The following is a 14,083-nucleotide window of genomic DNA, read 5'->3' as shown; positions in this document are numbered from 1 at the left end:
CCTGGCACCTCTGACCTCTACCTACCTCTACAGCTAAGCTGAGAACCGTAGGTGCGACGAGACCTCGTGGGACCGGCCATCATCAGAACTGCACGACTTCTATCCAGCACGACCGCCGAGGGATCCTCTGGTGAGTGCTTTGGGGTCCGAGAAGCCCCGACCCTGAGCAGCTCCAGCACCAAAGTCCAGCCTCCCAGCATCTCCACGATCTGCGTGGGGCCCTTCTGCTCTTTGCTGCTCACCGCGTTGTCTGGCTACTAGCCCGCTGGCTTGTGGCCTTCCCGACGGCGAACGACGACATCAACTCTGCTGGTCTGGTTGCTCCAGACTGGCTCTTGCTCCCCTCCAACAGAGGAGCACCCCGGACCCTCCTGGTCCACTCCAGACGCCATTTTGAGTCCACCGCGTGGGCTTGCATTTGCCAAGACTTGTTGCCCCAATCCTGGGTCCAGCGACGTCAACAGCAGATACCATTGTGGGACAGCTCGCACCTCCATCCTGGTCGCGGACAACGCCTCCTGGTCCGTGAGACTGCAGAGCCCTGCGTCGCCCACTCACCTGGTCGAGGTGACTTCGTCCGGTGCCCTCCTGGTGCCCAGCTAATCACTGGCTAGTGATTTAGAACTTGGTCCCCTCTGCTTACAGGTGTCTTCCATCTTCGATCCAGGCTTGGATCACTTCGAACTTCTTCACTGGTCGCCTGCCAGCAACTCCTTCTTTCAGGCTCCATAGACTACAACGAGGATTCCCGACGTCTTTCCAGACCTATGCATCCGCAGCCCCTGGGCTAGGTAACTTCGGCATTTCAGTGCCCCAGCATAGCCTCACTATCCAAGGGTCCAGATCCTTTTTCGTTTCAGCTCTACCTAGTCGGGTTCGCCCGAGAAAACTAACTTTGTAAATTCTAGCATCCATAGACTTTGTCCCGCATCCCGCGTGAGAGTGCACACTCTGCACCCGAGTTCCCTAGGCCTCCTGCTAGTAATCTGAAGGTTCAGTAACGTAGTCCTAGCGATTCCAAAGCCTATTAGTACAGTACTTACCTGCTAGTAATTTCGCATTCCACTTCTAGAGTATATGGTTTTTCGTGCCCCTCGGCCATTTGTGTAAATTGTGCAACTTAAAGTATTTTCGTAAGAGTTTTGTTGTGTGCTTAGTACCCTGTCCTCATAAAGAGTACATAGCTGTTGTGATCTAAATAAATACACTGTTTATTTTCATAACACTTGTGTGGTGTCCTTTCACTTGGTGTTCAAGGGCTATATGTGATGGTATAACAGCTGGCTTAACACGCCCTCTAGAGTTTAGCCCGAAGACTGCTCGTATCCATGCTACTAGGATAGCTGGTCTATAAGGTTGACTTACAACCAATCATCAATAAGGGTTGTTTGGACTGATACAAAGTGCTCACTAGAATAGTGAACATTATATATCAGGCCAACTTCTCACTCTCAGCATGTCAGTCGATCCCCCGATTCGTCTGCCTCTTCGGGAGGACCTTCTGTCGCAGCAGCAGGGGACGGTTCTGCACCCGAACCTGTCCAGTCTCCACCTACAAGCTTGGAGATTGAGCGGCTGCAGTTGAGGCCATTTGACTTGCCTCCCGAAGTCTGTGATGCCATTCTGGCAGCCAGGCGTCCCTCCACAAAGTCAGTATACGCCTGCAGGTGGAACAGATTTGTGGCATGGTGCAGAGCAAAGGCTGTGGACCCACTCTCTACACCCCTTTCTGAGGTTCTCCTCTTTCTTCTTTCTCTTGCCCAGCAGGGCTCTGCTCTGGGCACTCTCAAGGGGTACCTTTCTGCCCTTTCCGCCTTCTTACGGCTACCTGATCAGCCTTCCTTGTTCAAGTCCCCCATTGTAAATATGTTTTTGAAGGGCATCACACACATGTTCCCTCCTGTTCCCTTCGTGATGCCCCAGTGGGACTTGAATCTTGTACCTACTTACCTAATGTGTGCTCCCTTTGAGCCGCTCCATAACTGTCCTCTCCGTCTTCTTACTTTGAAGACTGCTTTCGTGGTGGCCATCACCTCTGCCAAGAGAGTGAGTGAGCTCCAGGCTCTTTCTTCTACACCTCCTTTCCTCTCTGTCCATCCAAACAAGGTTGTGTTGCGGACGAGACCCTCTTTCCTGCCCAAGGTTGTCACGGCCTTCCACATCGGGCAGTCCATTACCTTGCCCACCTTCTTTACACCTCCGCATCCCTCGAAAGAGGAAGAGAGGCTCCACTGTCTGGACCCAAAACGTGCGCCCTCTTATTGTCTGGATCGCACACGCCAGTTCCGGGTGGATGACCAACTCTTTGTTGATTACGTGGGCGCTAAGAAGGGAAAGGCGGTGCACAAGCGGACCATCTCGCGGTGGATCTTCTTGTGTATCCAGGCATGTTTCTCCTTGGCCAAAAAGGAGCCCCTAGTTGGATTGCGGGCTCATTCTACTCGGGCCACGGCGACTACAACTGCCCTTGGCCGAGGAGTGCCCTTGCAGGACATTTGCCAGGTAGCTACGTGGGCCTCGCTGCACACGTTTGCAAGACACTGCTGCCTGGACAGCCAAGTCCGGAGGGATGGCTTCTTGGCCGTTCCGTCCTCCAGGACTTTCTGGTGTGATTATTGGTTCGCAGACCCACCACCGGGGTTGGTATTTCTGGGGTATCTATTCTAAGGTAAGGAATCTATCACTAACATGTCTCTTTCAGATGCACAAGTTACTACTTGTGTAACGATATATCTGTAAGAGGCATTAGTTAGTGATAGATTCCTTACCAACCCACCCATCCTCCCCGTTCTGCAAACCGATATCTAGGGTAAAGGTCCTCCCCTTTCAGGGCCCTAGTTTCTTGGCACCAGTGTTGGTTCTATCATGGCATATCTGGCGCGGAAAAGCTGTGTATCAGAACTGACGTCCGCGCGCATGGGCGGCGTCTAAGTACTCCGACGACGTCATTCCGGCGCTAACGACGCGGACGACGGACGCGGAGCCGCGGACGACGCCTACCGACGCGCAGGGGTATTGCTACGCAAAAATTTCCGGATCCACTCTGACGCTTATGGATTTTCTAAGGTAAGGAATTTATCACTAACTATTTTATCTTACAGATATATCGTTGCACAAGTAGTTACTTGTGCGTTAGTGATAGATTCCTTACCGACCCACCCATCCTCCCCTTTCTGCGAACATATATCTAGGGTTAAGGTCATCCCCTTTAAGGGCCCTAGTTTCAATGGCACCAGTGTTGGTTTTTAGCATAGCTCTGCATTTCTGGCGTGGAAAAGCTGTGTCTAAGAACTGACGTCAGCACGCTGAGGCGGCGTATAAATACTCCAACGATTTCAACACGGCGCCACGACGCCGATGACTGACGCGGAGCCGCAGACGACGCCTACCGACCCGCAAGGGTACTGCTACGCAAAAATTTCCGGAACCAGTCTGACGCCTGGGGATATTCTAAGGTAAGGAATCGATCACTAACTAATGTCGCTTACAGATATATCGTTACACAAGTAGTAACTTGCGCAAATATATATTAAAATGGGTGACCGCACTTTCAAAGCCTGGAGAGGTTTGTAGAGGTGTCCTGCTCATGCAGGGGCACCCTCGCACTTATAACCAAACGCACTGCCCTCAGGACTGAAGAGCATGCCATAGGGTGACTTGTAGGTTTTAAGTGCAGTGACCTATAAGGAAGCGTATATCTGTTGTGAGGGATGCAAACACTGTCTCACACAGGCTGCAGTGGAAGGTGTGTAGACACAGTTTAAGTGAACTCCCATTGGTGGCACAATACATGCTGCAGCTCACAGGAGACCCCTGGCATACTATGCCTTGGGTACCTTAGTGCCATATCGTTGGGATTTATAAGGGTACATCAGTAGCTAACTATGGCAGTACCCAAGTACTTACCAGAACCAATTTAGGAGAGGGATCCCAGATGCTGGAGTCCTGATTAGCAAAAACTGGGGGTAACCATGCAAGAAAGATCCTGCCTTCCTACAAAGCTCTTTTGGGTCACATGTGATCCTCCCACTTCCTAATTGAAAGGAGTATTGTCGAGTTTAAAAGGAGAATCAAGATGGTGGTCATGCATAGGGGAATAGTGGGCTTATGGTTGATGTCTTAGTAAGGCCCCTCCTAAGTCAGTGCTTACTCATAATAGGAAAATCTTTGGAAACACACTCTTCAAGACACAACCATTAAAAGTGAAATTGTGCAATGCTTGTGAATCTAGAAGAGCTTAAATCTGCAAAATCATTATTACAGGTAAGTGGCTGGTTACACTGCATGTATAATGAGTAGCTACTTTTTAATTAAGAATTGCAATTGTAGTGCAGTCATTGCAGTATGATCAGCCGTTCAAATGTTAATGGAATGCATGTTTTTTTCTGCTATGCCTTTTGTTTTCCTCGTTGTGGGTGTAACTTATTGTACCCTTTTGCTTTTAGTGTGCTGAGAAGAACAGTGATTTTTCTGTTGAACCAAATGATCTTTTTCTTACACCGGGGACTGAGCAAGCAGTGAAAGTTTTTTTTACTCCACAACATTTGAATACAAAATCAAAAAGGTAAAACGTTTCACTTTATAAGCCCTTCTGAAACAGTTGTGCTTTGCGCCTACGTTTAAACATTGAGTAGTACTTTTTTCTAAATGTTTGACTGAACATTGATAGCATTGGGATACCAAGTCATTTATTTTCCAGTGAGTTACAGAAATTGTATGTTCATGGTAACCTGTTGTGTCCCTCAGCTCTATCTTGCTCCTAAGAAGATTTTAAGTTGTACCAGTGTTAAAAACATTTTGCATTGCCCACCAACAATATTGCTTAGGCCGAAAATGTTAAGGCTTTCATCAATGACAAATGACTTAAATGGAGTAACATTTTTATTGTAAACACCTTTTTATTGATTTTCATTGCAGCATTCAGAAATTCTCTATTACATGTAGCAAACATCCCCCCCCCCTTCAATCGACAACCTATGGTTTCAATCATCTAGTAACGATTCCGCTAATGAAAGTTTGTGTCCAGCGTTCTCCTAGTATTACAATAATAAGCTGCTGCATACTACTAATCCACTGTTATTGTGGTAGCTAACCATCACTGTTTACATATTATATTAAATAAATGAACAAATAAGAGCTCCCTCCCCATTCCTCCCTCCTCCCTCCCTGCCACCGGTGTGTTCTGCAATTGCGACAAATCCATAGATAAAGTTTGTGTTGACAATAGGCCAGGATTCTCTATCTTGGTTCTACAGTTACCCCTGTACGCCCCATCACGCTATTCCCTGTCTTCCCCGGTTGATTGGTTTATCAGCGTCTGAACCAACTCCTCCCATGCTCTCGCCACTTCTATCGCCTTTCCATTCTTCTGTCTGAGCGCCATTTAGAATCGAACCGCTACCTCACTACTAGCCCTTAAATGGAGTAACATGCACATGTTTCCTTTATAGTGTCCATTGAGGAACAGCCTTTGTTGTACTTGATATTTTGTTTTCCACTCAGCATTTTATTCTATTATTCCTACACTCATGTTTGAGAGGCTGTGTTGTTTGATGATTTGATTCATGTAAATCTCTTTTTAGGTAACTTTATATTGAAAAAGCATGGGTAGACTAGGATAGTAATGGAGTTTTCTAAAGGTAGACTACTTCGGAGTCCTCAAGTTTCCGAGTTCTCTGGATCAGCACCCCATGCAGTTCAGGTTTTGTCTTTGCATTTTGGGACATATAGTCCTGGTTTTATAATATGATAGAGAAGACTGCAAGACCAACACCACAATTAAAAACCTGGAATGGCTTCTGCCCTCCACAACATCCAGCAGGAGGTTATAGGCCAGCCCCCTTTTCCTAATGGCTCCATTCGCTTTGAGGGACAGTAAACACCCTGTGCCCTTGCCTAAAAGATATTCCTTTCTTGGTCAATGACAAATGTGTTTCAAGAAGTGTTTTTTGAATGTGTTTTGTTTCATTTCCTTAAACATACCGACTATTGATTTTGCCTGTAACTTGGGTGCCCATTTAGAATGTGAGCTATTTCATCTTATATTTTTAACAAGGTTCTCACAAATTGTTTTAGTCACAGTGTAACATTGCTGCTGACTACAATTTCAGTTCTTATTTAGGTACAGTGGCAGCTCCTCCGCTGAGGCGGAGGAGCGTTGCCCCACTGCTTGCAGCAGTGAACTAAAGAAAACCTAAAATGATAACTTGTTGTGGGCAGGCGAGGCTGCTCTGCTTACAGAGCAGGGCAGGGCAGGAATAGTTTTGACTCCCAACCTGCGCATGAATATTGGGCCAGACATTAATGCGCCAAACATTCATGCGCACTTTCCCTGCTCTTAATGCAGGCTGCATTACAGCCTACATTAGGAACATTCCCTGGCTGAATGCCGACCCACGGCGCTCAGACCAATCACAGCGCTTCTCAGGGGAGCCTGTGATGTGGGTGCTTCTTGCTTCCCTGTTCTGGCTGGAGGGACGAAGGAGGGACGACAGAGGAGAGGCCCGATAATCAGGCAAGGTTTTTATTTTTACCTCCTCTTCCGCAACAACAACAGAGAAAATAGCCAAAATATAGAAACAGTCTGGTTTTTGGAGAGAATTTTGAAAAAGTGCTGCACAAGAAAGCATATTTTTTCTAAAAATGACATCAATGCAAGGTTTGCTGTCCTATATTCCTCATCTTTAAAGTTTTCACAATTAAGCAGAGCTATATTAAAGAAACTATATTTTTTTTTAGCAAAAGTTTTGGCATTGTCCAAAGAGGTAGTGTATATTTCCTAATGTTGCAGTTCCAACCTACTTCCAGTTAGTGGTGGAAACCAATGTGAAACCAATGGGTGATGCAGGAAAACACATACATTTTAGAACTTACATAACAGTAGTTCCCTAAAGGTTTTTCCACAAAAACTAGCTGTTTAAATAAAAGCAATATTTAAAATAACTAAGTAACAACAGCCGTTAGTGACATTTCATCTGTAACTTCTTGTCACAATGACCTGTTTACAAAAGCAAATATTGTTACGTCCGCTAGACAGTTAGTCGTGGGAATATATAGGGTTTGTAGGTTCTCCAAAAACCCAGGGTACCCAGAAGTCTGTGCTCCACCTTACAGTGGTTTTTCATTGTCTACTGAGTGTATAGCAATTCATATGGAAAAACATGAGTGAAAAATGGATATGAAGGAAATCTGTGTATTTTCAAAATGTACACCAGATAGTGTGTTTAGGAGAAGGGTTTATTTTCACACTTTTGAATTTGTGGGTGCCCACTTGAGCATGTGATGCAAAGGGCATTTCGAAAAAAGGCTTCTTTCTTGCACACATGTTTGTCAAATATTATTTTTAAGGATTTATTGTAAAGAATAAAGTAAATCCCCTAATGTTTTTTTTAAACAATGCAACACCATCATAAATCCATTTTAAATAACTGTCAATGTGCAAATCATTGACGTAAAAGACAGTAAGAAATTAATAAAAATGTACACTTTTAGCTCTGTTGCCCTCTCCCAAGTTTCCCTAATTACTTTATTATCCAGATGCAGTTTAGCAATCTCTAGGCTGGCCAATTCCCTAGTTATGTTATTATCCAGATGCATTTTGCCATCTCTGGCCAAATTGCCTCTTGGTTTTATTATTGAGACTTTTAAGCACCCCCTTTTGTGTTATTTACTCAACACAAAGTTTTTCAATCCTCTTTTGGTCACAGGTTATCACTTAGATTTACTGATCCTTGCAAGGCCTTTTTAATTCTATAGAAGTATTCTTTCTGCTTTAGCTCCCAAATGCAAAACGGTTTTACACCAGCAAGCACTTTGTATGGTTTTAGCGACACTGATGAAATGTGGAATAACACCTGATTTCTGTTTATGTTCATTAGCTCTGAGTAATTTTCGTATACGTGACAGAGACTTCTAGCTGCGGATTCCTTACCGTAGAATGTTCCCCTGATGTCAGATTGGATCCCGTAGATTTGAAAGAAACAGTTATAGATTCCTTACCTTAAAATTACCCCCAGGCCTCAGACTGGATCCATAGAATGTTTTTGTCAGCAGTACCCCTGCGCGTCGAAAAGTGACGTCGGTCGGCTCTGCTTAGTCATTGGCGTCGTGGTCTCCAGGATGACTTTGCGGTAGAGACTTAGACGCCGCCCTAGCGTGCTGACGTCAGTTCTTTCTTTTTCGGCACCAGCCAGCATAGATGCGGAGAGAACAGTACCTCCAGTCATTTTTTGACTGACCTTTTTGGCGACTTTTGTCTGCACTGTTTTTGAGTCTTCGACTGCTGGTGCACGAGGGATGCCCGGTTTCAAAACCTGCGGCTCCTGTAGCCGATTGATGTTGGTGACTGGTCCGCACTGCGTGTGCCTTTTCTGCCTGGAGCGCGACCACGATCTCAAGTCAGGCTCCGACTGCCAGACCATGAGTCCGAAGTCTTTGCGGGAGCTGTCCTGAAAGCTTCTCGAGGCCCGGCAGTTGGCTCCACGCGGTTCGAGGTTCCGGTCACGTGGGAGGTCGTGGGACTGGTCGCAGAGTCACCACCACCAGTCTTCCAAGTTTTCGCACTCCTCAGGTAAGTCGAAGCATAAGAAGAAGTTGAAGAAGAATCGTCGCTCTTCGACTTCTCCCAAGAGGTTGGCCCACGCGACGAGGGATGCGGGTGGTGCCCCTCCCTCGGCTCTGCGTGCTGACCCCGAAAGGTCGACTCAGAGTTTCCCTCCCTTTCCGGGACCAGGAGCGACCCTTCCCAGCTTCGCTAATTTTATGAAGCAATGCATGCCATATTTGGGCAGTCCTACTCCCCCGGCGCATCTTCAGGCCACGCTGACTCAACTGGGGGCCCTCGGGCTGCGACACCGGCGGCTCCGGCCTAGCCACCGCAGGGTCCCCTTGGATCCATTCCTGGATCCAGATCGGCGCCGGTCGACCTGATTACACCTGCCCTGGAGCCAAATCCACCGGCACCATGTCTGCAGCCAACGCCGGTTGTGTCCCCAGCCGATGTCAACCCCGGCCTCCACCTTGAGGTAGACACTGAGCCGGACCATCGTCGACCAACGCCGGATCCAGCGCTGACGGGCACTTGTGTGCCCTTGTTCTAAACTAGCTCTTTTAGACCGGATTGGCATCCAGAGCAGGGTAAGTAGGACTGGGAGGTGTCTGGAGACCCTTTAGCTGACCAGTTGGGTTATGAACCGGACTGAAGAGAGAACTGGGGGAAGCCAGTGGTCTGCATACATCACCAGACCTTGGCATGTTGTCTCCTCCTACTATGGCTATGGAGGAGGAAGCGTCTTACGCCGTGGTGTTGCATAAGGCGGCCGGTGCCCTCAAGCTAGCTATGGTGGCAGTCGGGACTAACCACTTGACAGAGGTGCTTCAACCGGCAGCGAGCGCCTCGGAGCACCTGCTACCGTTTAATGAAGCCCTCACCGACATCCTTTTGGACACCTGGTCCAAGCCCAACACGGGCTTCTGTGGGTAAAATGATTGCCCAACACCGCCCAGCCCCGGGCGACCTCACTTTACTCTCCCAACACCCCATCCCTGAGAGCTTTGTGGTCCAAGCCTCCACCTCCAAAGGCGTGTTCCCTAACTCAGCACCTGATAGGGAATCCAAAAAGCTGGACCATCTTGGGAAGATGTTTTCTTCCTCCAGCTTGGGACTGCAGTTGGTATTCACAGTTTATCTGTAGGCACGTTACACCCTCTCCATTTGGGAAATGGTAGAACAAGTGCTGCCCCAGTGCCCGTACGTTCCCATGCAATTGCCGAAGGTAGAGACACAGTAAAGTTTACCATCCACTGTGGGCTGGATACAGTCACTAGGCAGGACGATTTCCACGTCGGAGCCCTTCGATGCTACGCCTGGTTCAGGTAGACTTTTTTCCGGGGATGTCCAGTCCACTCTTATGAATGATAGAGGCCCAGCCCCACATGGGCGACTGGGACTACAACATGCACCAACACATAAGTTATTTTTTGCAATAAACTGTTCAATTCGTTTTCTCATTTGCTTATTCATAAAGCTTTTATATTTCCATCAAAAATTGTTGAAGTAATTTACATCAAAAAAACTTTTCAATTACATTTAAGCAATTCCATGTTTTACATACAAAATCAAAATACACATTTTAACTTCACACCGAATGCATTTCGAGACCTTAGTCTCTTCTTCAGGGGTATAGCTGTAAAAGAAAATATATCATGAGACCAAATCATTCACAAGAAAGAATTCATTCATAAGATTCTACTCTATTCAAGTCAATTTAATTCCATGCCCAATCACCAACACCTGTGTATCACGCAAAATCAAGCCACAACTTACTTGAAGTCCTCAATGCTTCCCTACATAAAACAACTGCAAAACAAACCACAAAATAAACAAAAGTCCAAAAAGAATTCTTACTCAACTCAAATACGTGATATATCAAATCCTATGTACCTTCGTTTCACTAAGTGAGTTCTTGTCAAGATAGGACGATCGCTGGCTTCCACAGTACTAGTCAAGCTGCAAGATTATATAAACCCTTGTGACAATCACACAATCCGACGAACAAAGGAGCGAGATAAATGTAATTAGCCATACTCTTACCTAGAATCGTGTTCAGATAGGTTTTAAGCCAGTACAACAGTTCTAGGATAGTCTGAGAATAAAATCGAAAAAACGGCCTGTTACCAACCAAACTTTTTGGGAGGTTCACAAAATGAAATATATCCGCCTTCTGGGTCACTTTCTTACCTATGGTTTAATAGTCCGCTAAAGAAATCCTCCGTTCCTGACACTGACGTCAGACGCCATGAAGCTTCCGAACTTCAAGTGTTGAAATCATACTTCCGCATCACATGATCAGAAGCGTTGGATCATAAAACGGACTGTGTCAGTACGGAGCTCCGTAAAGAAGCAAGAAATGCTTGGATATGTGTATATCTGATGTTTAAAATCAGAAAAATGAAGATAACTAGTCTGTTTTATACAATAGTATGCTGTAAGCAAGATATGAAAATAATTACTGGTGGCGCAAGGGAAACGTCCGCGAAATAATCTTTCCTGGCATCATACTTTAAGGAATTTAGAGAGATCCTGAAGTCCTAATGTAATTACCGGGGTGTTCAGATCAATGAATTGAGATCTACCGGAATAAAGGACAGACTCATTTCTTGCCTCATCTCTAATGCTTATTAATGAAAATAAATGAAGGACTAGCTCTAACTCTGGTTCTGATTCTCAACTTAAAGCTCAATGATGAATACGTACACAATTATATTCTGAAAATTAAAATATATACATTATAATTCATATGAAATACATCAAGAAATACATATAGCAATACTTTAATTATGCTATGTTTAAACAGGTAATCATTAACATTAAATAAAAGTATGTGAAAGTGGGTGATGTTGAGATATGAATGTTTATATAGTTAAGATTGATTTAGGAGATGAGAAAGAACGTATTTGAGGAAACACGACCTCTCTAATTTGTTGTTAAGTCCAGTAGGATTTAAAGTTTTAATACGTTTGATCCAGTATACTTCCCGTTGGAGAAGCTTCTTTGAATTGTCAAATCCAGGTGATTTAACCACCTGCTCAATGATTTGGAATTTGAGTTGCGCTATCGTTTGCCTACTTTCTTTACAATGTGTAGCCAATGGAGATGTTACATTGCCTGTTCTTATTCTGCTCTTATGTTCTGAAAGCCTTGTAGAGTAATCTTTTCTACAGAACTATAGCACTTGTGATTCTGAAAACATAATATATGTCGTCAAATGCCCCTGTGGGCGGGTGTATGTCGGAAAGACTGAACGGAAAATGAAAACACAGAACAGCGAGTCTGAGATATTCGGGCTATGATTCTGATATTTCAGCATCTATCCCGCATATAGGTCAGGATGACTCTCAGGCTACTGGGCCTGATGGCCTGCTGCATCCTGCTTGTGACCAGTGCCAGATGGCATAGGCGGGCGCTGCAGTGGGACCTGAAGTTCCAGTGGACTCAACATCAGGAGAACATGTCCGATTGCGTCCAGATCTCAAAGGGCACTGCACACCAATTGCAGTGGTGGCTTACGAATCAGGATTGGGCCGAGGATAGGTCCCTCTCCCTTCCTCAACCAAAGTTCACAGTGGTGACCGATGCAACACTTATGGGACGGGGCGTCACATGGGGGAGGCGGAGATCAGAGGCCTCTGGTCTTTGGCCGAGTCAGAGCTCTACATCAACCTTCTGGCCTACGGGCTATCTGGCTTGCACTAAAAGCATTCCTTCCCCCTGCCTGGGGAGAGTAGTGCAGGTGTTCATGGACAACACCACCGCTATGTGGTACTGCTACAAACAGGGCGGGTGGGGTCGTGGACCCTATGTCAAGAGGTTCTCCAGCTCTGGACATGGCTGGAACATCAGGGCATATCCCTGGTGGTTCAACACCTGGCAGGTTCCCGGAATGCCAGGACAGACTAACTCAGACGCAGGTGCATGATGGATCATGATGGCGTCTTCACTCGGAGGTGGCGCAAGGCCTCTTTCAGCAGTGGGGAGAACCTTGGTGAGATCTAGTCGCCACTGAAGAGATTGATGTCAGCAATTCTGCACATTGGAATTTCCAAGGCATCACTCGCTAGCCGACACTTTTCGTCGCGAGTGGAGTTGCGGTCTTCTATATGCCTTTCTGACTATACCTCTCCTGCCCAGAGTGCTGAAGAAGATCAAGTTTAACCGGGCCTAAGTCATTCTCGTGGCTGCCGAATTGGCATGAAGAGTCTATCTCGAGCTGCTACACATGACCATCGATCCGCCGATTAGACTGCCTCTTCAGGAGGATCTTCAGTCGCAGCAGCAGGGGACGGGTAAGTCGCAGCAGCAGGGGACGGTCGTACACCCGAACCTGTCCAGCCTCCACCTCCTTGCATGGAGATTGAGCGGCGGCAGTTGATGTCGTTTGACTTGCCTCCTGAAGTTTGTGATGTTATCTTGGCAGCCAGGCGTCCCTCCACTAAGATGGTATATGTAGGAGAGTAGGGTCTGCAATCCTATGATCACCCAGATTTTTTGCTTTTGTTTCACTGGTTTACGACTTTCTCTGGATGTGGGCCTGCCAATCAGACCCACAGCCTAGCTGTTCTCTCACTAAATTGACATGTGTACCTTAGGTGCATTACCCAATTGGAACAGGGCCACCTTGTCAGACCCTGTCACTCAGGGCATCGGTGTACCCAGGGCCTACCAGGGGCTGAAGCATGTATTATGCCACCCCTGGATGGCCATCTAAATCTGACACAACTGGCTGCGCGACAGCTGGGGCAAGGTGGTGTACTCGCCCATTGCTTTAGATATAGTATACCTATATCTAACACCGAAAATGGACACACGGATCCCTATCAGTCACTCCTATGGCAGGCCTTGACAATCCTGAAGGCAGAGTGCTTGGAATCGTGTGAATTGGTGCTCTGGCATGAGCTGAGCCCGGTTGCAGCTTGCGGAACCAAGTCCCAATAGCTGTTCCATGATATCGCGTACCATATACTCTTAAGTGCATTATAATCCTCGCGGTTAAATGCTAACTTTGGTATCGCTTTATCAAAACATGTCGAGTAAGGTGTCATACGAATTGGGATACTAACCCCTCGCCAATGCTGGCGACGGGGTTAGCATTCCGCCCTTCTAGAGGGACACGACATGTACGTAACTGTGAACCCCGGTTAAAGTTAACTGAAGCCTCAGCTCCACAAAATGGATGCTGCCACCACAGACACGAGTCTGACCTCCTGCTGCTGGGAGTCCTTCCAGCGAGGAGAGCTTGGACAAAGGGTTTCCTGTCCGGGGCGGTGCTCGCACCATCCCAGACAGGGTTTTGTGTATCCTGGGTAGGCAGGGCTTTACAGGAAGGTGACTGCGGAGTGGAACCCCGGTGCTCACTACGCATCTGCCGGCTAGAACCAGTTCCAGGGGCACACCAGCCCCTGGCCTGGGGAAAGTCCGGCATGAGAGAGGGATGTAACCACCCCCCTTCCTGGTCCCACCCCTAGGGCAGGACCTAGTCGCGTACCCACCCCTTTCTTTAGGATAAAGGCAGGAGCGGGGACCCTT

General features: G+C 46.9%; 1 protein-coding gene across 1 annotated transcript in view; it reads left to right on the top strand.

Moving 5' to 3' along the window:
- The window catches only part of CEP192 (centrosomal protein 192), a 1,919,503-nt gene that overhangs the window by 1,125,662 nt on the left and 779,758 nt on the right, over positions 1–14,083 (top strand). The window contains exon 28 of the mRNA XM_086965571.1: positions 4,446–4,564. Coding sequence (XP_086821697.1) covers positions 4,446–4,564 — 119 coding nt within the window. The remainder of the gene's footprint in view (positions 1–4,445; positions 4,565–14,083) is intronic.

The sequence above is a fragment of the Lissotriton vulgaris genome, chromosome 4_1 (genome assembly GCF_964263255.1).
Source record: "Lissotriton vulgaris chromosome 4_1, aLisVul1.2, whole genome shotgun sequence".
Taxonomy (NCBI): domain Eukaryota; kingdom Metazoa; phylum Chordata; class Amphibia; order Caudata; family Salamandridae; genus Lissotriton; species Lissotriton vulgaris.
This window is presented reverse-complemented; position numbering and strand designations above follow the sequence as displayed.